Consider the following 23,327-nt stretch of genomic DNA (forward strand, 5'->3'; position numbering starts at 1 on the left):
ATATCACTTTGTTTATACATCGTGGCTTGATTAATTATTACTTCTTAAAATGTTCAAGACACTGGAGTTAAGACTTGTTATGTAGTTAAATATCCTAATTTGCTCTGGTAAACAAGATTGAGGATTTTTTTGGAATATTTTATTTTTTATTATTCACAGCATTACAGTTACAACTATGTAATACAGAAATAGCATAATAAGGAAACATTTCGAATGAACACATTCCAGGTTGCATAATGTTCATACAGAACAGAAAACCTTAACAATGTTCACAGTAAACCGTTTCAGTAATCATTCTTTCAACACTAAAGTACTGCCTGTTAATGTTTATCGTCTCTATTGTTTAGCCACTGCAGTCTCTTAAGGTTGAGCAAAGATACTGATTAAATGACCAACATTACCTTGAAACATGACATTGCTATTTACCTGAGGCCATGCTTTTTTTCTTTTGCTTTTATTACCTACTCTGGGACACACAATGTAAATACAAATGTAAATGTAAACCTGTAAAAGTTTTCAAGTCAAAGACTAACTTTAGAGCAGCTTTTGGTTTCTTCATGGCACAGATTCAACAAGGTGCTGGAAATGTTCCTGAGAGATTTGGGTCCATGTTGACATGATAGAGTCACACAGTTGCTGCAGATTTGCTGGCTGCACATAGATGTGATCCTGTTCCACCACATCCCAGAGGTGCTCATTTGCATTGAGATCTGATGACTGTGGAGGTCATTTGAGTGCAATGAATTCATTGTCATGTTAAAGAAATGGGTTTGTGATGATTTTAGCTTCTGATTGATACACTAAAGATGGGAGATGGGTGGTTGTAAAGGAATGGACATGCCCAACACCAATACTCAGGTAGGCTACATTTATCTAATGTTCATGTTGATTTTAAAGGGTTGAAACTGTGCCATGAAAACATCCCCTACACCATTACACCACCGACACCAGCATGAACCAGCATCTATTAATACAAGGTGGGATGGATCCATGTTTTCGCATTGTTTACTTCAAATTCAGACAGAAATCGAGACTAATGAGACCACTCCACATTTTTTGATCTCTATTGTTCAATTTTTCACCTTTTCTTAACCCACTTTGTGTGTATATAGTTCTTTGTATTTGATTATTAGTCATTATTAATTTATGGCTCTCTTCCACAGTGTGTTTTTATCCTGTTTTCCTCCTTTCACCCCAACTGGTCATGGCATATGGCCTCCCCCTCACTGAGCCTTATTCTGCTGGAGGTGTAATCTTCAGCCGGTCGCCTTGACCACGTCTGTAAACATAAATGCACTGAGGTGCCGCCATGTGACTGATTAGATTATTAACAAGCAGTTGAACAATTGTACCCAATAAAATTCCCAGTGAGTGTTTACATTTTGTCACAGCAATGTATGCTCATATAAACCATGACTACATAATGAAGGGAGCTAAAACAGCGTGTTTCAGATAGATGATTAACTAAGGGCCTGATCCAACACAGTATCTAATGAAGTGGCCAGTGAGTGTATTTGCCTATGTAAGAGTTTCCCCTTTTCTTTCAGACTCTAAGCTGAGCTATGAAAAACTAAACTGAACTAACTGTATTTTGGAAAAATGTAAAGTTTAGAAAGTATAATCAACAAAAAAGATTTTTAGCTTTTGAGAAATTGAAAATTTTACAGGGAGTAACAGTGTGGTGGCAATCAGTGTGTATATGCAGTGATTTCATTAGGCTGTGCAATAAAAAACCCTTTAAGTAAACCTAGAATAAATCATGGTATATAGTAAATAAATACTAATATATAGCACTAACATATAACATGTAACATAACATATAATATTTATCACTAAAAACAGAGTTGTTTGTTAGTGCTATTTTTGGCTAGAGAGCTTGGAGATCTTACATCCCATGAAGTGATAGTGATGTGTCAATTAATAATTTTTTTCCTGAAATTATTACAACTGATAGAGTATATGATAGAAACTAAATAGCATTTTACATTTTACTCTCTGCCTAAATGTATGTGAAAAATATGGCAGAGTTTGTGACATAGAGCTGGAGGCTAAATAAATTATCTTCTAAATTAAATTTAGAAGATCAGCTGAATTTTGCTGTTTACGATATGCACAAAGAGCATAAAAGACTGAAATGAAAAAGGAGGCAACTTTTTGCTTGTACAAAAATTTAACTACAAAGAAAGAACACCAAGGTCTCCGCTAAAAAATTATAATTCTTTTATTTGATCAGTCTCTCGAGTGAGCCTTTATGTGTTGCATTGTGGGTCTCATGACAGAGTTTTAAAAAAAGCTTGTTTTTTTATTTTATCTCTTTTTTCTTTTCTAAAAATTTCCTGACCTTGATGCCAAAATACGTGCATTCTTCCCACTTTATTTGGCTCTGTTGGATACAAGAAGTGCTTCAGTTATACTCGACTTGCAAAGTCATTATTCTGATTGTTGCTACAGGCAGTGCCTGTGCCTCTCAGTGTTTTTCTATTCAAATCTGCATCTCCTTTAGTTATCCTGCTCTAACACCAAAAATATGAGGTCAGCCGTGATCTGCGTCTGTGCAGTGGCAGTCTGGATCCACTTGGTGGTGCTGTGGTTGTGTGATGGAGGAAGAGGCTCTGCACATACTGTAGGCCTGCTCTCCTTTTTGTCTTATTACAGACCAAAACTGGCCCTTTTCCAAGTTTAAAATCTCAAAACTTTAAATGTGAACAAAATGACAACAATGATGAGAAGTGAAAGCCGGCATGTTATTGCTGAAGTGTAAAAGACTGACCTGATTGGCTAACTCCCTGGACTTTTTTTTTGGGGGGGGGACAACAATAACAATAATAATATTTATATTTATAACAAGGCGCAATAATAATTAATGTGCAATAATACCAGTGTGCAATACACATACACTTGTTCTTAATTTTATTACCTAAGTTAAGTTACTGTGTTGTGATGTGTAGTGTCGTGTTGTGCTGTACGTAGTGCTGACGTGGGACAGTTTTCCAATTTCATTGAACTATTGTACTATGTATGACTGTGCAATGACAATAAAGAGTTATCTTATCTTATCTTATAAAGAGTTATCTTACTACACCTATGAATGTAGTAAGTTTCAAACACATATTCCTAACTTCATTTTTTAAAAAGGGTGGCCAGACCTTTATATTCGTACTATATTTTTAAAGAGATTTTTCTCAGTTATAATGTTTATTATGTATCAGGAAGTGAGTGACTCTATCCATCTATCATCTTCACATATGACACATATGCTGTGAAATTATGTTTGTGAACTTCTGTGCCAAATTTAAGTTTGTTTGCTTTAATGTTTTTAATAATTCTTTTCAGGACTACATCTTTTGCTCTAATTTGGTCTTTAAATGTTGCTATGGTTTATGGTAGAGACCAAAACTCAAATATTAACATTTTTTGTTCAAGATAAACAAAACCCGTTCCCCGATTAAAGTCAAATTATAGTTCTAGTTTGGCTTGTACAGCCATGACTTAATGTGCTCTTAAGATTGCCCAGTTGGGTGCATAAACATTCTTCCTGACACCCTCGCTGTGCATGGCTTCCTCCTCTTCTACTCATGTTATAGCGAGCATGTATCACTTTATGGCACCCATCTATCCTGCAAACCTTGAAAAGGCTGCTGAGGCTCTGAATAAATCTGGGGGAGACACTCTGACAGTCCCTGATCTGCCTGTCCATGTTCCCTGAAATCTCTCTCAGCTATCGTAACTTTGCTTTCTCACATGCTATGACATATTCCTTTTGCGAAGGCAGGGGCCGAGTGTGTGTGTGTGTGTGTGTGTGTGTGTGTGTGTGTGTGTATGCGTACACGCCATCAGATAAAGTGGCTCAGCTCTAACGTCACTTGTCAAGAGCAGTTGGCAGATAAATTTACAAAATATAGCTGCATGATACAGCTTATTTTTTGAGTTTGGTGGCAGCACGAGTAGCTGTGATCTAAGTGACGAAGCCTGTGCTGCAAGGAAATCTGGCATACATACATGTTTGTGTGTGTAAAAGAGCATGTGAATGTAATTAATGATGTGTTCCTTCTCTTCATAGGGTAATAGGATTTCCCCACCCCAGGCGGTAAGGATAGAAAGGAGAAGGGGGGAATGGCTATGCACATATGTATGTGAGAGTGTGTGTTTGCTGCAGAGTTAGTGAATGGGAGCCCCATGTAGTGATGCCATAGAGGACTCTTCTGTGTGTGTGTGTGTGTGTGTGTGTGTGTGTGTGTGTGTGTGTGTGTGTGCGTGTGTGTGTGCGTGCGTGCGTGCGTGTGTGTGTGTGTGTGTGTGTGTGTGTGTGTGTGTGTGTGTGTGTGTGTGTTTGTACGTGATAGGGGGAGGGGGAACAAGCGAGTGATTTATAACAGCTACTTCAGGTCTCTCCTCTCTCCCACAGCAGCACCGCAAACACATCCATTACAAACGTAGTGATGGTAATGGGATTGTTGTGTGTGTGTGTGTGTGTGTGTGTGTGTGTGTGTGTGTGTGTGTGTGTGTGTGCGTGCGTGTGCGTGCGCGCGTGCGCGTGCGTGCGTGCATTCTCATATATGTGTGTGCATGATCCAGAGGCTTCACAATTGTGAATGTGCACCTTAAAGAGTGTATGTGTGTGTGTGAGAGAGAGAGAGAGAGAGAGAGAGAGAGAGAGAGAGAGAGAGAGAGAATGATAACCAGATGCTACTGGGTGAAAGGAAGGTGAAGGTTACCAGGGCTGTTTAGGCCTTGGTACAAGTTTCTGTGCATCTGTGTGCTATTTGTGCTATTCTATTTGTGAATATACATGTTTGTAGGTGTGTGCATATACACAGAGAACTGACTTGTTTTGGATTTTTAAAGAGTGGGCAACTACCAATACATTACCAGAATTTTTCTCTCTCTCCTATGTGTGTGTGTGAGGGTCTAAGAGAGAGTGTGTATCTTGCTCTGCTGGAGAGGCTGGAGTGATAAAAACCTGAATTGAGGAAAATACTCCAGAGAGTAAACAAAGGGGGCAAGGAAGAAATAAATAAAGAAGATGTAGAGCTTTTTGGTAATGGACTGGTAGATGCTGAGGACCACATCCACCTCTGTGCGTGCGCGAGTGTGTGAGAAAGTGTGTGAACATATATAAGAATGATACACACACACACACACACACACACACACACACACACACACACACACACACACACACACACACAGTGTCTGCCTGTCTCCTCTCACATTACCCTTTACATTAAAACCAGTCAGGGGGAAAATTACTGCAGACCTGGCCACCGTCTGTCCACCTGGCCCCACAGAGAGAGGAGGGGATAAAGAGGGGGATAAGGGGATGAGGAGGTGGGGGGGTTCAAGGGACCTGGAGAGGGACAAGGCTGCCAAGGGGCACTGGTCTGAAGTCAGTTTCATACAAGAAGGGGATTTTTGGTGTTGGGTTTGTGCCTGAGGGCTTAAGACAAATCTTGACTCCAGAGCCAGATTTAAGGGGATGGAGAAAAGAATTTGATTTATGCTTTCTTCATCTTGCTGTTCATGGTGCATTTTAGTTGTTCGCCAAACAATTTAACTCAAGTGTGTTATTGCAAGTTAAATGACTGCACTACAGTAACCAATATTTGTTTTATAATAGCAAGAACTCAAATCACTACTTGCAATGTGCAGGGCCTCAATAGCAAATCCACAGAGTATTGTCACCACAGTCACCACAGTCTTTAACTGCTTTGTTTTTCTAGTTTATAGACTGTATATAAAAGATGGACATGACACACTTGATGTCATTCATTGGTTTGTGGACTACTAATTTGGAGCCTGAAGTTCAACATTTCAGCTACCAGCATCCCTTTTTTTCATTGTGTAGTTATCTATTTATTTATTTATTATTGCCAAAAGAGTTCATATTTAGATGAGACCAATAGATTGATTAGCAAGATGCATCAACACACAAACATTATACAGTGGTCCCTACTTTATCACGGGAGTTACGTTCTAAAAATAACCTGCGATAGGTGAAATCCACGAAGTAGCCAGCTTCATTTTTTACAATTATCATAGATGTTTTAAGACTGTAAAACCCCTCACTACACACTTTATACACTTTTCTCAGACAGGCATGAACATTTTCACATTTTTCTCTCTTGTTTAAACACTCTCAAAATCAAAAGCTTTGTAGAAAAATAAGTCCAGTATTATAGAATGAAACCAAAGATCAAACCCTGTTTTCAGGTCCAGAACATGGGAATAGAGAAGCTGCGAAAGAATTCAACATTAATGAATCAATGGTACGGAAGTAGAGGAAGCAAGAAGAATGAGTTGAGTAAAGTTTGACTTATCTGACTGTTTTGTTTCGCTTAATTAGCCTTATTATCCAAAAAATACGGTAACTTCTACCTTCCTTTAGCATCTCCAGAAGTCCAACTTTTTGTGCGATGGTTAGCATCTTCCTCTGCCTTTTGGGTCCTACCGCAGGCGGCTTTGACAGTGCAAAACGTTTCGCTAACGTTGTTGTGTTTGTTGGGGAGAAAACTTACAAACATACAGTCCAGCACTTCAGAGTCACACTGCGAGCGATCGAAGATTTATGTAAATTTGACAAGCTGAACGCATTCTGTACTGTTCAGGAGACACAGCACGGGGGAGATTGATTGACAATAGTCTACAGCCAATCAGGACGCAGAACACAATGCGCTGTAACAAAAGAAAAAAAAAGCATGCAATATTTCACAAAAAAATCTGGGAAACAGCAAGGTCCCGAAAGGTGAAACGCATTATAGTGAGGGACCACTGTAAAATAAAATAAATAAAATGTTACTGTAACAGCACAAACTGTTAGTGCAGTTATTCACACAACAAGCCACATAATTTGTTAAGGAATTTAAAAACGGTGAACAGCAGCCATCCCTTCCTGGATTATACATTTTATGTCCAAATTAAATTTGGTCATAAAAAAATTAAACAACCACATTACTGATTTGTCATTTGAATGCAAGCTTAGTTTTATTATTTGGTTCACAGCAGTTTAGTGCTTCTGCAGCAAAGGTGGTAACAGCATGACTGAGGAGGACAGTGAGTGGATGGGCCTGTGCAGGTCAAACTTTGGGAGGTACCCTCACGTCTCTTTGAAACTAAAAAGAGGTCATTTGCTAGCTTGGAGCTAGTTTGAAAGCATGACCCTACTTGAAAATTGCAACAAAAAAATGTGTTGAGCATATTGCGTGCACACAGTAAACTGTCCTAGTGTGTGGTGAGTTCACTGATCCACTTCTGCACAGCAAAGTGACTCGAGCCGACTGCCCCCCATCAATGCTGGCTGCTAGTCCGTTTCATGTGATCTGCCGCCGACCATAGTGAAAGAGAGAGAAGGAGAGGCTGATCATTTTAATGCAGGACCTCATCAGTACTTTACTCACTGTTGGAGTAAGGTGCAAGTGATCATTACCATTAGGAGAAATGCATTTTAGCACTTACATGTTGACCATTTTTCAATCCTACAAGTCATTATGTGGTTTAGTCCCTGCTGCTAGCAGTGAACAACTGGAACAGCAGATATCAGAGAGACAGTCAAGTTACCAACTAGCTGGTTATTGAGCATTTAGCAAACAGAGAGCCAGACATTCCACCCATGAGTGGAGGTGAAGAGCAAAAATAGTATTGACAGGACAGACAATATTCAGCTTAATCAAAATTAACCATTAAACATGACTCCAGATTAATGGTAATGTCACTTTGCCTCTGCCGCTGGTAGCTAAGATATTCATCACTCAGTTTTGTAAGCTAATTACATGCTAATGTTGTGTTTTTAACCTTATAGCTGAAAAAGTAAATAAATGTGCATTTAATCCACACACTATAAACACAATTGGTAAAACAAGTAGTTAAAGTGCTCGCTACTGCATTGCAGTGAATTCTTGCATGTGTTGAGGCTGGCAACCACCCTAAAATTGAATTTATCTATAAGTGTCTTCACCAGTATCAGTAACATCAAAAGTGTTACAACTGATTAATTTTTTATAAAATGTCCTAACAGAGATATATGTGTTATAGCTGGTTGGGATCAAGCTATTTAAACTGCTTTGTATTTTATTGGGCTGTTAGTTTTACTGTAATGCATCATTTTAACAAGCTAATCATTTTTCTTATTGTAATCATTATCAGCACAGTAAATGCTAAACAGGTGTAGCTGAGTTAAGAGTGCAATATTTTTCTCTAAAATGTAATGAGTAGCTAAAGCAAATTATGGCTGCCTTGAAATCGTGCTAGTACAGTTACTTTGCTTTACAGCAAATTAAAGAAAAGATGTGTGACGACATTCAGCAAGAAACCAGATCTTCAAGTTATAAGAGAAGGTTTTATTACCAGTGCTATTTACATAGAAATAATACAGCCTTGCCCCAATTCCCCCCCATAAACACACACACACACACACACACACACACACACACACACACACACACACACACGTGAACAAGCATACACACTCGCAAGCGTTCAGACACACACGAACAAGCTCCCACTCAGTCCTGTATCCAAGAATATCTCCATACAACAGAAAAAAAGACACATTCTTCCTACATCTGAAACAATGTCCAAAGGAAATACAGACAATCTGAAAACAAAATTTCAAGTAGAGCTAACTCATTGCAGAAGAAAACAGCATTCCTCGTGTTAGATGTGGTCTGTTTGAGACATTTTGTGTAGAGATGAGATGGAGCTGAGAGAGTAAAGAATGACATGGAGTTGAAATTAGGAATTAAGAGACAAAAAAATAATTCTTTCTTTTAATATGTTTTCACAAAGGCGGACTTTTCAAATAGCAGCTGTGGTGACACTTGGCCCTGATCGGTCTGAAATAAAATGCAGAGAATTTGTCCTTTGAAACACAAAGATATTCACACACACACAGTGATAGACACAAACACACACACAACCAGAGTCTCCCGCTTTTGAGCTTATTTTAATTCTCTGTGCCTTAAAAATGTGGCCACTAGATGGCAATGAGTGCTTCGGAGCAGACAGCGGTAATGTCACAGATGTTGTCTGCCCCCTCTTTTGTTTTCTCTCTTTAGAGGAAGGAGACCTCAGCTGTTGAAGGACATTCTCCATTATGGGTTCAATGTTCTTTTGAAAATCAATTCCATTAAAACATGTTTTTTAAAAGGGACAGTAACAAAAGGAAGGTCAGGTGAAGCAGTGTGCAGAGCAGAACTATCAGGGCCGCTTCGATGGGTGTGAGATTTGTCCGTGTGTGTGTGTGTATGTATGTGTGGGTACAAGTGTCTGTATAATTGTGTCCGTGTTTTGAATAATGGTATAGACATCCTTCTTTTGAGCTATGATCAAGAACGCTTTGTGTGCATTAAGGGACTTATAGCTGAGACGTGGGCTAGAGAATGTCAGTGCCGTGCTGGAGGTGTCAGCGTGTCTATCAAGTGGCAGCTTTTGATTTGACATGTTGGCGAATGTTTAAAATAAGCTGCCTCGATTGAAACAGGCGTGTTTGTAGATGAACATTAAAGCATGTATCAAAACCGGCTCCTTTGTTATGCTGAGCGTGAAGTGGCATTGAAGAGCAACAGAATGGAAACTAATACTGCTTTGAAGCAATGTCTTAAAGAAGGTGGTGAGAAACTAAGAGAACTAAACATGTCCCCTTTGGCATTTCTCCCTATTAGAGGATACCGTCGTTAATGTCAAGGGGAAGGCGAGAAGCATTTTTGCTGGGTGGAATCGCATTTTTTTTTCCTTTTTAAATATATATATTTCAAGTCCAGTAATCCAGGAAGGGATATGCTTTGGAGTGTCTACTGGGCAGCAAATATTACGTTCTCCTACAAGCTATCCCATTCTTGATTTTGTCCATCAGTTCATCAGTTGTGAAAATCAGTCCGTAAAAATCTGAGCTGTAATTTTCACCCCACAATGGTTTTTGTTTTGTTTTGTTTGTTTTTTTAATTCATCTCCTGAATTAACTAGGCTGACATTCAGCCCAGGCAATGGTCCCTGTGTTTTTGTCCTTTACCAAGCGGTGGTTTCTCCCATCTCCTGGCCTTGGTGGGACATTGGAGCGCTGTAACTGGAATTACTGGCCAAGGAGAAAGGAGGACTGGGACCACCCCCGAATGCCTCCCCCGGGACAGGCTGAAGTGAGTTTGGTAAGCCTGGCTCTGGACTGGGAGTTTCCGCATGGGAGATCATGTCCGTGAACCTTTGGTCATCTGACGGGTGGTGGCCTGAACCCTCCATCGCTCCGGGACCAGAGCCCAGGATGTAGGGGGAGTCAGCCGGAGATTGAGCCTGTGATGATGGAGGGCCATGGGGAAAGAAGTCGTAGTTGCTCCCTGGTCCATAATAGTCACCTTGGTATTCTATGGCGTAAGAAGAGAACACATGTGGTTAGACTTTCTATCAGATACAAAAAACACTTACAGTTCCCCCGAGCAGTCTACATTTATACACACAGCTCCACCCCTACCTAAGTGGTGAAATTGATCATGTCCAATTCCCAACCAACCGGTCTCCAACAGCCTCATTTGAGTGTATAAACAACTCCACACCTCTCCACCTCAGTTCTCTCGCCTCTTACACAGTGCATTCATCTCCCTCTCCCCTCATTCAGCTCGCAGCCATGCGTGCACCTCGATGGATTCCCCTGCAGAAACTTCTGGATTTGGATGAGAAATTCCAAAATGAGATTCCAGCTTCCCTGCAGCCCTGCCAGGTCCTTTCGGCTGCTTCTCTCTGTCAGGTCTGATGGCAGACACCAGCGCTGTCGCTTGCTTCTACATTACTGGGTTGTGGTTATTTGCTGAACTACGGGTGGTTTCTCTACTTTAGTGTTGATGACTCAGCTAAGAATTATTTGATGGCTAGTTTTATTATTATTCAACCAGTCCAAAAGAAATGTCAGAAGTCAACACCAGATGTCCCACACAAGTTTGACATCTTTTTATTCATTTCATCTGACCAACACTTCACAACACAAAATCAATTTTGAAAAAGTAAAAAATAAAAAAGCAAAATTAGCAACAACAGCTCAGATGTTAAAAGTTAGAAAAGGAGAATGGCATTAAAATGTCCTTAGAAATCTTTTTTTCATGCTATTTCTCCTTTTTATTTATACCTCTCTCCACTGTTTTGTCCACTACATCGTGCTTTCAGCATCGTGTCAACGTGACCCCACCTTGTGATTTCACCATGCCATGTTCCCACTGTGTTTGTATCCAGTGTCTCGATAGCCAAGCCCCGATGACAACCATGATATTTAAAGGTTTATTATCAATGTTATATTAATATTGTATAAGAATAGTATCATAAATAACTGTATAACTGCTCATTCTGTATGTTTTTGTACACATTTATTTCCCTAATCTCTCGCCACAACCTTGAATTTGTTTTTTGACTTTAACCCTCATGCAACCAAACTACCTAATTATGAAAATGACAGAGTAAGGTCATTCACCATACCTGCGCTCTTTCATTTATCTGACATTCTCAAAATTTCTAATGTAAATAATTATGGGTTTCAGTCATTTTTATGAATTAACAGCATTAACCCCATTCATCTCCAACAGCACTTTGGGCATTAAGTATTCGCCTTAATGCTTCTGCAGCAGTTAATCTTTCTACTCTAGCTCTGTTAGCCAGGAATCCATAATTAACAGAAAAAAATACATTATAAAAAAATATTTTATACATAGACTACAAAAAGTTGTAAGTAGATCAACAATATGTGGTGGGAAAGATTTCAGTCATGACCCTATTCAGCCACTTGAAGGCTAATTAGTTCCCCAAAATAAAAGACAACAAACAGCAAAGTTATAGATTAGCTGATTGATACAAGTGAATTTTTTATTACTGTGATAATCATGAAATGAAAGCAGGTCATTGTGACTTTTTGGACCGTTAGTCACATTATTAAAAAAGCCAAGTATTTTGGCATCAATAGAATTAATCTTTTGATCACACAGATTTTGGTGCAACATGTTGTTAAACCTATAAGAGTAGATTTACTCTTATAGTCCAGAAAGTGTCAAAACGATCAACTAGATGCATCATAAAGAATGGCTAAAAATATATCTGTTGCAGAACCTTCATGTTTAAAATGCTTCCTCTGTAGCACTCTGAAAAAGACTGAGCCAGGACCGTGGTTCGTCTTGCTGAAAATGTCTGCACCTTCTCCTGGCGTTCACTTCAAAGCGCTGCAGCAAACAACTGACACATTAATAACAGATTTTGTTGCTTTCAAAGATGTTCTTCATTGCATACTTGGATAAATAAATATTTTCTGGTTAACCTATGACACTGACTGGCATGCTTATGCCTCTTAGAGGTTTCAGACATCTCTTTGTGTTTCCTCGCTCGTACTTCTACAGCACAATTTTGTTTCTGGTTCCCATAGTAGAAGAAGATTTTTGAGTGTCAAAAATAAACAGTGACATCCACAGAGACTGTCCCTGTTGACTGCATAGTTAAAACAACGTTCTAAGGGATTATCATCGCTTATAAGATGGTCTTTTGATCCAGAGTAAATGGAAATCTGCCAGTCGAAACACAAAATATGGCCTTCTGGTCTCAGCTACAAATGAGAAACCTATACTAAATTTAAACATATCAAATAATGTAGCAGATATGAAGCCGGTAACCAGTTACTGAATCAACCCTGCAAACTCCCTGTAACTTCTTTGCATGTAGTGTGTATGGTGCATTTAGTGTTTTAAACTGGCAACAACTATGGTCTTTAAGATGAACACTCGTCTTGCCAAGGCTATTATTAAAGGCAGTCCATGCTACTCTTGAGGTTGTCTCATAGATGTAATGCAATCACCAAAGGGCAGTTCACTCAGCTTAGCTTAGCACAAAGACTTCTTTTGACCAGCTCAGCACAAACAGTGGAAAAGAAAATGCTAGCTCTGACTGAAGGAAACAAATCCACCCATAAGAATTCACATTCAACTGTGATTGCACGTAGTCATGCAATATAATAGCTTAACTCTACATGCAGAATAGCAACAATAGTATATTGTCAGTATTTTAGAGACCACCCAAAATATCCTATATCATATCCTATATACAGCACTCAACCTGAAAAAGGGGTTGTGTTTGTACTTTTTGAGATTTAATGTTGCAGACAGGAAGATTTAATCTAATAACTAAGACAGACTATAGCTGTTCCCAAGGATGTATGTTGAGCTTTAAGCTAAACTGTTCCTTACATACAAGAAACTTAAATTATATGAATATGTGCCCTATTATTAGAAAAAACAAAATGAATCGATCTTAAATCAACACCGCTATGCTTTCAAACAGGCACTGCAATTATTCTTCCACTACAGCCAGCACAGTGGACTCAGATGACAAGTAGCCACAGGCAGTGCTCACGCTGCAAAACGTCTGGAAGGTGATTTTTAAAATGATTAAATATTAAGTGATTTTCTATTTCGTGTGTTGTTCATCATAAGCAATGACCAAAACAGTTTAGAAAGAATTGATTGGCTTAACAAATAGCCTGTTACTTTATACACTGTTTGCATCTACTAATCAACAATTACTACAAACCTTCACCTGCCTCCTGTTTCTCATTCCAAACTCCCAGAGTTGCATTAAATCTATTCGGTTTCAGCACCACCGTGAACCGAGATCGATGACAGGTTTTATCCTGTGCCCCAGATGCTACACTAACATTTCTCCACTCCTACCATATGTTCTTCTCGCTGCTATTTCAGTCGAAACGGGGAGGCTTGAGAACTAACAGGTTACACGTCAAGAAACATTCGGCCTAATTGTAAGATCTGCTTTTATTTGCCGTAGTGTGTAATTTTTTTTTAATTTTTAATTTTTTAGAAATTATCAGGAGGTATAATCAAAGGTTGTACAAACAAGCTAATTGTCTGATTTCCCAAACAGGCTCCTGCTAGTTCAGCTGACCTTGGGGATAAGCAAAAAGCTTGGCTTGTGGTATGTTCATGTGTGTGCGGATGAAAGAGAGAGAAAGAGACCAGGGTAGGTGCTGAGGGGAGTGTCAGCTCTGCAAACTATAATTACACTCATATATGCAGATGCATCATACCACACACACAGGCATCCCTCGCTCTGAACAGCAGCAGAGGAACACGAGGAGGCAGCGAGCTCAGATAAAGGCAAGCAGGCTGGCCTGCGCTGCCGTGGGACAAAAGGGTGTGAAAAGCAGAGTGCAAAGAAAGCGAGAGACATGAGAGCGAGGGATGGAGGTTTTTTGTCCTCTCTTTTCCCCTCCCACTCCCTGTGTTGCAGCCTTGATGGCTCCGGTTTATTGTATCCTCAATGCCAGGGCCCTTCAGGTAGAGGTGCAGGAGGTGCTGTATGGAAACAGCAGCTCACAGACTGTCCATCAAAAATAAACTGCTGATATGCATGACAGGTGCATCGGCTTTATTCCTGCAGTACAGTGCGGGGCGGCTGTTGCGTTAGCGCTGTGTTGTTATCTCGCTCTTTTGTCTTGAGATTATTTTCTTTTGAAGCGAGGGGTCTTTTTTCTCTTTCTTTTTTTAATGACCTTTAAAAAGCAATGTTTTTTTTGACAATCTCTACACCAACTGGAGAATCTATTTCAGCAACAAACCAGTTACAACTGCTTTTTTGTACAAAAACCTCTGTGACTATAAGTGCAAATACATGCCTTGTTTTCCCCTGTGGCAGCAGAAATATTTCATCAGGGTGTTGTTTGTTGTTGTTATTTGCATTAGAATGGCCAGTAAATTAGTGCACTGACCTTTATGCAAATCTAGCTTGTCTTATATAGAAATACCTGAATATATTTCTGTATGGAGGTATGTGTCTGGCTTTGGTTAAAATGAATGCATCTCTCTTTAAAATTAATGAATCTTCTATTCATTTTTACGTGCTTATCGAGCTCACCCTTTCTTTCTTTGAACAAGTATTTCTCTCTCACAGCTGTGTTTTTAAGAGGGAAGCTAGCAACTTTTCAGAAAGTGAATGACACTCACAAGTTGTGATCTTGGAAAGGGTTATTAGGTGCAACTTCATGCTGAATAAAAGTTAAGAGAGACAAGAAGGGAGACGTGTTTCTATTGCTGAATGGCACAGAAATCAATTCTCACAAATATAGTGGAGCCATTACAGGTGCCATTTTTGAAGTTCACCATTCTGAAAGGCCAAAAAAAAAAATCACACCTCAGTCATGCCACCCATTCTGCAAGCTTTGTTTGCAAAATGTCCCACTAGAGCATATGTGCTCCTATCTAGCATTTTCTCTCCTAGCTGCTTAACTAATGTGACAGTTCAACAGGATTGAAACTTTATTTACATTCCTCTGGGCGCGTTGAGATAACCAGACTACACAGCTGTGTTCGAAACAGTTAACAGTTAAAAGCTTCTTAGCTGCTTATTGTGTACCACACAAACTGAGTGCAGCGTGCATGAGATTAGACTCAGACTCAAGTCCTGATCATTTCATCTTTGAACAAAAGATTAGTGGATTCAAGAAAGTAACGTGAAAGCAAATGATCCAATAAAGTACACTGGGGCTCCACCTGTATTCTACTATATAGCAGATTTATGTGATATACTTGCAACGTGAAAAACATCCTCTAGGCACCTGCTTTCCTCAGAGCTGCAGTTTGCTTACACAATATCACTTTTTTTTAGTGTGAAACCAGGGATACAGATTATATTTGCTATTGCACTCGCTCCATATTGTGCATTAATATTGCAAGAGGTAAAGAACCTGCAGGTGTGGTGTTTGAGTGTATTTAAAGACACAGCAAGAAGTGTGCACTAAATTTGTGCTAGCACTGCATCTGTTGTCACAGCGTTCATTTCTTACCTCCATAGTAACCGTAGGCTCCAGGTCCTAAAATGTCTGGGTCTTCCAGCCTGCCTCCCAGCGGCCTCATCCTCCTCGGGCCCCTGAAGAAAGCATGCCGTCGGGCGCCCAGAGCACTCAGCTGCTTCATTCTCCGTTCTTTGGATCTTCTGTTCTGGAACCAGACCTGAAACAAACCAGGGTCTGAGATATCAGCCGATCTCATCTTTTTTTTCTTTTTTTGTAGTTTATTACCATCCTTTTTCAATTCACCATTCACTCAAACTGTGGTAAACCTTGCAGAGCTTGTAAAAACGCACAAATCATGTGGATGTGAGAGTAAGACTGGGGTGTGATCACAAACAAAAAAAAAAATCTGTGAACCACAATTGAAAAAGCTAAAACAATGACATATGGACCAACTTATCGTTTCAAGAGTTTTTCTTACTGTACTGTTTTTCTTAATGCTCAGTGTTGCAAAGTTTGCACCACTTTCAAATTCCACAATTAAATCCAAATGAATTGATTCCTTTAAAGAGCTTTTATTCAGAAGCTGCAAACTATTTCCCAGAAATGACACAACGTACTTGCCTCCCAATTATCTGGCACCTCTGCACCCATTTTGAACTGTATTTACTGTACCACAATTAGCTGTGGCCTCTTTTCATTTGTATTAATTGAGGTGTAAATGCTTGAAATTCAGCTTCAAAAATGACTTGACTAGCTTAAAGTATAAAAATCCATAAAAATGCCATTAACAGAAAAAGTCAAAGAACTCAATCTAATATGAACATTCTGCCGTGCGACACAAGAATTACATAGGTATAATCAAATCGTTGTTTGCACATAATGAATCGGGAGGCGTTTTGTGTTACAGTGTTAGAGTTCATGTCAAGAAAGCACAAAAGGATCAAAATGAAAAATTAGGAAAGCCAGCGATGACTGAATAATAACAAGAAAGGAACAATTTCTGCTCCATTTTTCCGGTGATGATGGCAGTTTCCTGTTGCAAATTTCAGATGAATAGCAAAGTAATATCAACGGACCCAAATACAAAGCCATACGAAGTTAAACCACTGAGATTAAATAAACTGTCTTTCAAAGACAAACAAAGGAGGGTTTCAAAATTGCAAAACGGTGCATCATATGGAAGAATGTCTTTGAATTATAAGCACATAACACATCTCGTTTCGCCTTTGCTTCACTGCTGCATAATGATCTATGTTCACACCAGCTAGGCTATGCCAGAGGGAGAATCCCACTGTGCTACAGATTAACAAAAACACACTCACAAAAAAAAAGAAAAACACACACACACACACACATCCCCCTACACACACACACCTAAAACTACTTAGGCTCTGCACTCTGTGCTCCAGCGGCAAACGCAACACCTGCTTATTGAGAACAATCATCTAACTGTAGGGTACATTTTTATGGAAATGCTCTCGCTTCCCTTGAGAGAGCGTTGCTTAGGGATTACATACGCATGCTGGAGAAGCAGCGTGGCTCACAGGGCTCCCTGCGTTGAGAGCAATGGTATTTAACACACACTGAACGGGGAGGAAGATGACGAAATGCAGCCTCCATTTTGGCTCCGAGCAACACACACGGGCGGAGGGTGCAGAGGTGGAGTGGGGGGGCTTATCGCAGCCCAGGCTGACTGACTGATATATTGACTGGTTTGCTGGTTCATTGAATGATTGATTGATTCATTGAGCGATTGAGCTCTGTTGCTGCACACTCGCACATGCTGGCTGCAGTTTATGATATAGATGAAGCGGTGGAGAGGCACGGGCTGTAAGTGAGTAAGAGCGGAGAGGTGGGAAAGGGGAGGGTGGTATGTAAATCTGTGAAATCAGCGATAATTACAGTGAGTGCACAAAAAGCCACATCACAGTTGGCAGAGATGGTGCTAATCATCCTAACACAGTCTGCACCCAGGCACCAAGCATGTGTGCTTGCATGTGTGTCTGTGTGTGTGTTTTGAGGATGAAAAGACAGGCAGAGAGGTCCAATAACAGTGTATGCTTGTGTTGTATTGCACAACATGTTTGTACGTGGGTTTTCTCTTACCTTTGGCAAAAACAAAGCTAACCTTTCACTAATTTCATGGCTGTGCAGCATATGTTATTGCTGAAATAAACAGTCTGCACCCCAAAAAAGGAAATTCTTTTACAAATAATGTATTTCTTATGTTCATGCATCAATAAAATGTATTAGTGTAAGTTCAAAGTGTGCTTTGACGCTTTTATGCTGAAATTACACGGAAGCAGGAGACATTTTTTTATAAAAAAAATAAAGTGTGATTTATGATTTTTGAATGCAGTAATTTTAAAAAAAACTTGCATTCAAATAAAAGTATCAAATGTTGTAACCATATTTCTGTAAAAGTCAATCATAAATAAATAATAAAATAAGTAAGTGTGAACATTAAAAACAATGCTTTTCTGCATATTGTGAATCTACTGTTAATGCAAACATAAAACTGTCATTTTAGGCACCATGCTGCTTCCAGTTCCATATGTTGGACTGTTTTTTTTCACAAGCTAGGAAAAAAAAATGCTACAGTACAAAATAAAATCAACCAAATCCATATATTACATGAAATACTTCCACAACACAAAAATAAAGCCAAAATAAACAAACAAGGAAAACAGTTTACATACAGCAGGTGGTGGGGTTCGTTTAAATGTGGCATATATTCATCTAATAGTCCGCATCGTGTTTTGACATTTCACTAATAGATGATGAGGCTTTCAATTAAATGTCTGCACATTTCACTAAAATTAAAAAGTAATTCCTTTGATTTATAATGTGTCATTTGTCTCTAATCTGTCCGTGTCGCCGCAGATCCCTCCCTCATCCGAATCGGAAAAAAAAAAAGTTCCAGCGATCCACAAACAACACAGCTGATCTTACCTGGATGACTCGCATGTTCAGCCCTGTTTCCTGTGCCAGCTGTTCTCGGATGTGCCGGGTCGGTTTCGGCGTGGCAACAAAAGCAGCCTTTAACGTTTCCAGCTGCTTGGCCTTGATGGTGGTCCGGGGCCCCCGCCTTTTGGCCCCAGAGTTCTGCTCCTCGTTCTCAATATTGTTCGTTTCCTTATCTGAGGACGTTGAATTGTCCGTCTCTTTTATGTCGTCCTGTATTGGGTCCTGCAGATCCGGCGATAAACTCCTATCTGTGCACGACGACACTGGGGAACGGGGCGGATGGGTGGGGTGGGGGGACAAACAAGAAGGAAGGTCAAGTCACGATCCGAAATGTCAAGGTGGGGGGTGGGGGGGCTGGTTTAATCAGCCTTGGAGATGCACACAAGCGTCGCTGACTATTACGCATCCGAAACTTTACCTAATCGTAAATGAAATGCGTTTTTACGCACCTCGGTGAATTTTTGTCTCCCAGTTTCTGCTTTCCCTTCTTTCTTTATTTGTACATTAATTTTTCTTAAATAATATCTGAAGTATCAAACAAAACGCAAAAAACAAATACGCAAAATAATACAAAAAAAATCTTCAGTCGCTAACATCTCCAATTTACGCACAAAAAAAATGATATACGGACATGCAGCCATATTACCTTTGCGAGCAAATTAAGAGATTTATATGGGAGATCAAAACAAAAGGTTTATGAAAAAGGGGCGCGTGACACCTTTAGTAAATAGGGTGTTGAGTGGAGTTGCTGCCCTCCTGGGCTTTTTATAAGGATAAATAGAGTGGAAAGAGGAGCAGCACACACGGTCAGACCAACAGGCTCATCCCCAGTGGACCCTGGCATACAATAACAGAAAGCTATTGTTCTTTGGAGGTAAATATTGAAAGTATTCATCTCATAAGGTTACTGTGAGATGCTCTCCCCGGACTGCTGCAAAAGCTCAGTATCAACTTACATTTAAAGCCGCCACTTCTGCTTTTCTTTTGTCCATTAAAATGCTGATTGCCATTTTATACATCCGATTTTTTTTTCTTTTCTCTCTCTCTTTTTTTTTAAAAAAACATGAAGCTTCCACCGTTATTAAAATAAACAACGCGATGAGAATGAGCAGCCCTCATATTGTTATCATTGCTTATTGTTGAATGGGAGACAAAAACGCAGCGCAGGCCTGCTGTCGCTTCGCTTACCTGAGTTCAAGTTGACTTCCTTTATGGCCCCGGAGCTCAGATAGTCATCTTTGCACACAAACTTGTTCTCGTCTATCACATAGAGTTCTTCTCCCGTGGACAGCTGTTTGTTACACACCATGCAGGTGAAGCAGTTTAGGTGAAACACCTTGCTGCGAGCTTTGCGGACCAAGTCGTTCGGCGAGATTCCCTGCAGACAGCCCGCGCATTTAGTGCCAAATCGCCTGCACGAAAAACGAAAAATGAAGGTGAGATTGAGAATTTTTTTATGACTGCAGCGCGTAAAAGGGTCTTTTAGAAATTACCCACATCCATCATATAATTATTAATACTAAAAAGAGGCTGGTATTAAAATAATATTAGTTTAGCAGGAATAAACAGGTTTAACGCCTTTAGTTTAGCAAGTGATACAAATTTCACTAACACATAATAATAATAATAATAATAATAATAATAACAATAATAATAATAATACTCCACTGTAACGTTTTTAGTAAATATATGGCACGTAACAGGTAATCACTCAACCAGAGCACCTCTCTCTATGAGAGTGTTGATAACATAGCCATTAAAATCATTTAGAAAAAGACTTTAGAGAAAGATTTTTTTTTTAAACAACCTTCCTAATTTTGATTGAGGTGCTTTGACAATAACCCCACGCAAAACGTATTAGTGACAATCAACACATTGTACTCGTGGATATATTATAGGATTAGGCAGAGTAGGAGCATCTTAGCGTGAAAATCTTCTCTTAATCCATATTCACCCGCGCTTAAATAGCACTGGGTGGGAAGACTCATCAATTTGATACACAAATAGCCCAAAAATAAATTCACTAAAATTCCCCCTCCTGATTTGCCAGGGTGAGTCCGTTTTTTTCCCCTTTCTCTCTTTTTAATTACTCTCAAAAGAAGTGCGATAAAGCACATTTGACTGAGTGACGAGTACAGTATTTTTCGCCTGCACAGATGTCTTTACTGATGGAAGGAGTTTGAGCAGATGCTTAAGGCTCACTTTGGGCCTGCTGTAGCTGGATTTTAAGTCCGCCTGTCGGGGGCTGGTTAAGCCTTTGGGTGACTGCAGGCACCCTTGTTGTGGAGCATTGTTTTAACACTGGGCTTGCCTTTCCATTCACTTACAATGGTATCGCATCACTATCCGCTTTTCACATGCGTGGCCAAGCCTCCCCCAGCGAAAGGGCACAACTCTACTTACACAACAAATGGACACATTAGGGTGATTACTGTTTCGCCTGGCTAATGGCTGGCCATTTAAATCCACCGCTTGATGGGACCTGTGGTAATATGACGGCCAAGGCCGCGCGAGGCCAATAATAGCCCCGTCCCAACAAAGGCTGATGTGTCTTACATGTCATTAGACAATTTGGGAGAAAATAACTGACACATACAAATGAAAATGATGCTAAGAGAGTGACAAACAAGGGCTTCACTTATCACTCAATTACCTGGAACACTTTTTGGAAATTGTGAACCGGTTAATAGCCTAATGGGTGTTTGAAATAAAAATGTTGTCTGGAGCTGGAAATAGATTTTTTTTAAAGAAAGGAAAAAAAATAAGCACAGAATACACGAGGATACAGAATCAATGTATTTATATGTCCATTCTTTTATAATAGAGGCCCCTTTTAACGCCACATGGCTCATATTATTTCCTAAAAATATCACCACACAGAGATAGGTAAATGCATTTTTAAAATTACGGATATTATTAACAAATAAGGGAAAATGTATACTTTTAGATTTATCTTAAATTACTTTAACCATTTTTTTTTTAATCCAAGTACGGGTTAACGTGGCCTATGACCTGAGTCCAGTGCACCGAGCTTGACTTTATGTCCCAGGCTTTTATTTGTATTTTTTTTCATCCTGTTCTTCTATTTTTTAAATCAATCTTTAACCCACAAAATATTTTCCCTTATCGTAAAAGGGTTGCACGAATGCTTGAATCAAAGCGTGATTTCTTTCTCTCTCTCTCTCTCTCTCTTTTTGAAGACCTCTTGATTCCAAATTCAGTTACCTGAAAAAGTCAATTTTGCAATAGAGCTTTCCGTCTCTGGAGAAGCACTTCTCGGTGAGGTTGCAGTTGCACTCACAGCACTGGACGCACTTGGCGTGCCAGGCTCTGTCCAGCACGTTGAGGAGGAACCGGTCCAAGATGGGCCGTTCGCACCCGGCACAGTGGACCATCATATCGCCGGCCTGCAGGACGCCGAGTGCCGACCTACCCACGCGGACTGCGCTGCTCGGACTTGGGCACTCCGAGTTTACGCGGAACAACGTCTTGGCTCAGGGAGGTGTGCTGTCAGGCGAAAACTGGAGGGACCTGTCGTTCAAAGGCAGCGGAGTGACAATCCCCGAAAACTGCTGTAGTCCTGGTCCTGTTTGGTCGCTGTCCTGCTACTTGTCACAATCCACAAATCCAGAGGAGAAGAGGGGAGAAAAAATTCAGCTGCGCCAGCTGATGGACTGCGTAATGGCCAAACCAGGCATGTTTTCTCGCCAATTCAATGTTAAAACATCATTTTTTAAACGTGTTTACTTCTAAATAATTTATCCCTTTTGCTCACGCTTTGTTTGGGGTCCAGTAATTTCCTTCAGGCTCACCTCACGTCGCCACTTGCACGTCCCTGTGCCTTGGTTATCACGAGGTTTTGCCAGCGCGACGCGCTTCCTGAGCTGAGATTGGATGACGCCCTTGTTAATTCCCGTGCCAGAAGAGCCAATCAGAGCGCAGTTGTTATGGTTACACGTTCATAGCTGTAGCCTCCGAGCGGACCCTGAGCAGAAAACACCTAGGCCGTGGATCCAGGGTGTTTGTAGTGGCGCTGATAGAGGCCAACAGGCATGAGGAAGTTTCACGGTGGGTCACGGAGACGGCACTGGCTTTAGAAGGGAATGCATCAGTTGCAGGTTAGACTATGAACGTCAGAACATTTTACTGGCGATGAACGTGAAAATTTACAAAACGGATGAATGTCAGTACATAGGTACAACAGGCACGCCTCTGAAATGAATCGGACTAGAAGTAGCTTGTTGGGAGAGGGAGTAGCCGAACAAGGACTAATGCTACACAGCCTTATAATGGCCTTGTGGCAAAATGCCCCTGCAATACAAGGTGGCTGTGTTGGGCGAAGACAGGAGGAGGGGGGCGGGCCTTTTCTCATGCAGAAAGCTATTTACAGGGAAATGCGATGGATTAGCAGGAGCTCATCAATAGGGAGAGCGTGGTCACCCGGCGCTTTAACAGAGTGGCCAGCAATCGAAGGGAATTTCAATATTTACCAACAGCCTCGTTTTGTTAGTTGCAGTTAAGCAAACATGCGATGCGCTAATTCGTGTTGGGTGAGACTGTTTTAAGCATAATGGGGCCTCATTTGAATGAAATTAGGTGTGAATTT

At 40.2% G+C, this 23,327-nt stretch overlaps 1 protein-coding gene across 2 annotated transcripts; it reads right to left on the reverse strand.

Moving 5' to 3' along the window:
- Positions 1 to 8,406: 8,406 nt before the first annotated feature.
- lhx5 (LIM homeobox 5) lies at positions 8,407 to 22,557 on the reverse strand. Of its 2 annotated transcripts, XM_039614597.1 has the most exons (6): positions 22,497 to 22,552; positions 21,947 to 22,326; positions 19,910 to 20,133; positions 18,707 to 18,984; positions 15,806 to 15,971; positions 8,407 to 10,349 (listed from the first exon to the last, which is right to left on the reverse strand). In XM_039614597.1, exons 2-6 carry the CDS (start codon positions 22,117 to 22,119, stop codon positions 10,000 to 10,002), a joined length of 1,191 nt encoding a protein of 396 aa, XP_039470531.1. In that variant the 5' UTR covers positions 22,120 to 22,326; positions 22,497 to 22,552; the 3' UTR covers positions 8,407 to 9,999. The 2 variants fall into 2 exon arrangements, with proteins under 2 accessions (XP_039470531.1, XP_031590184.1); XM_031734324.2 differs by having other exon boundaries at positions 21,947 to 22,557.
- Positions 22,558 to 23,327: the final 770 nt, after the last annotated feature.

Source organism: Oreochromis aureus, linkage group 7 (genome assembly GCF_013358895.1).
Source record: "Oreochromis aureus strain Israel breed Guangdong linkage group 7, ZZ_aureus, whole genome shotgun sequence".
Taxonomy (NCBI): domain Eukaryota; kingdom Metazoa; phylum Chordata; class Actinopteri; order Cichliformes; family Cichlidae; genus Oreochromis; species Oreochromis aureus.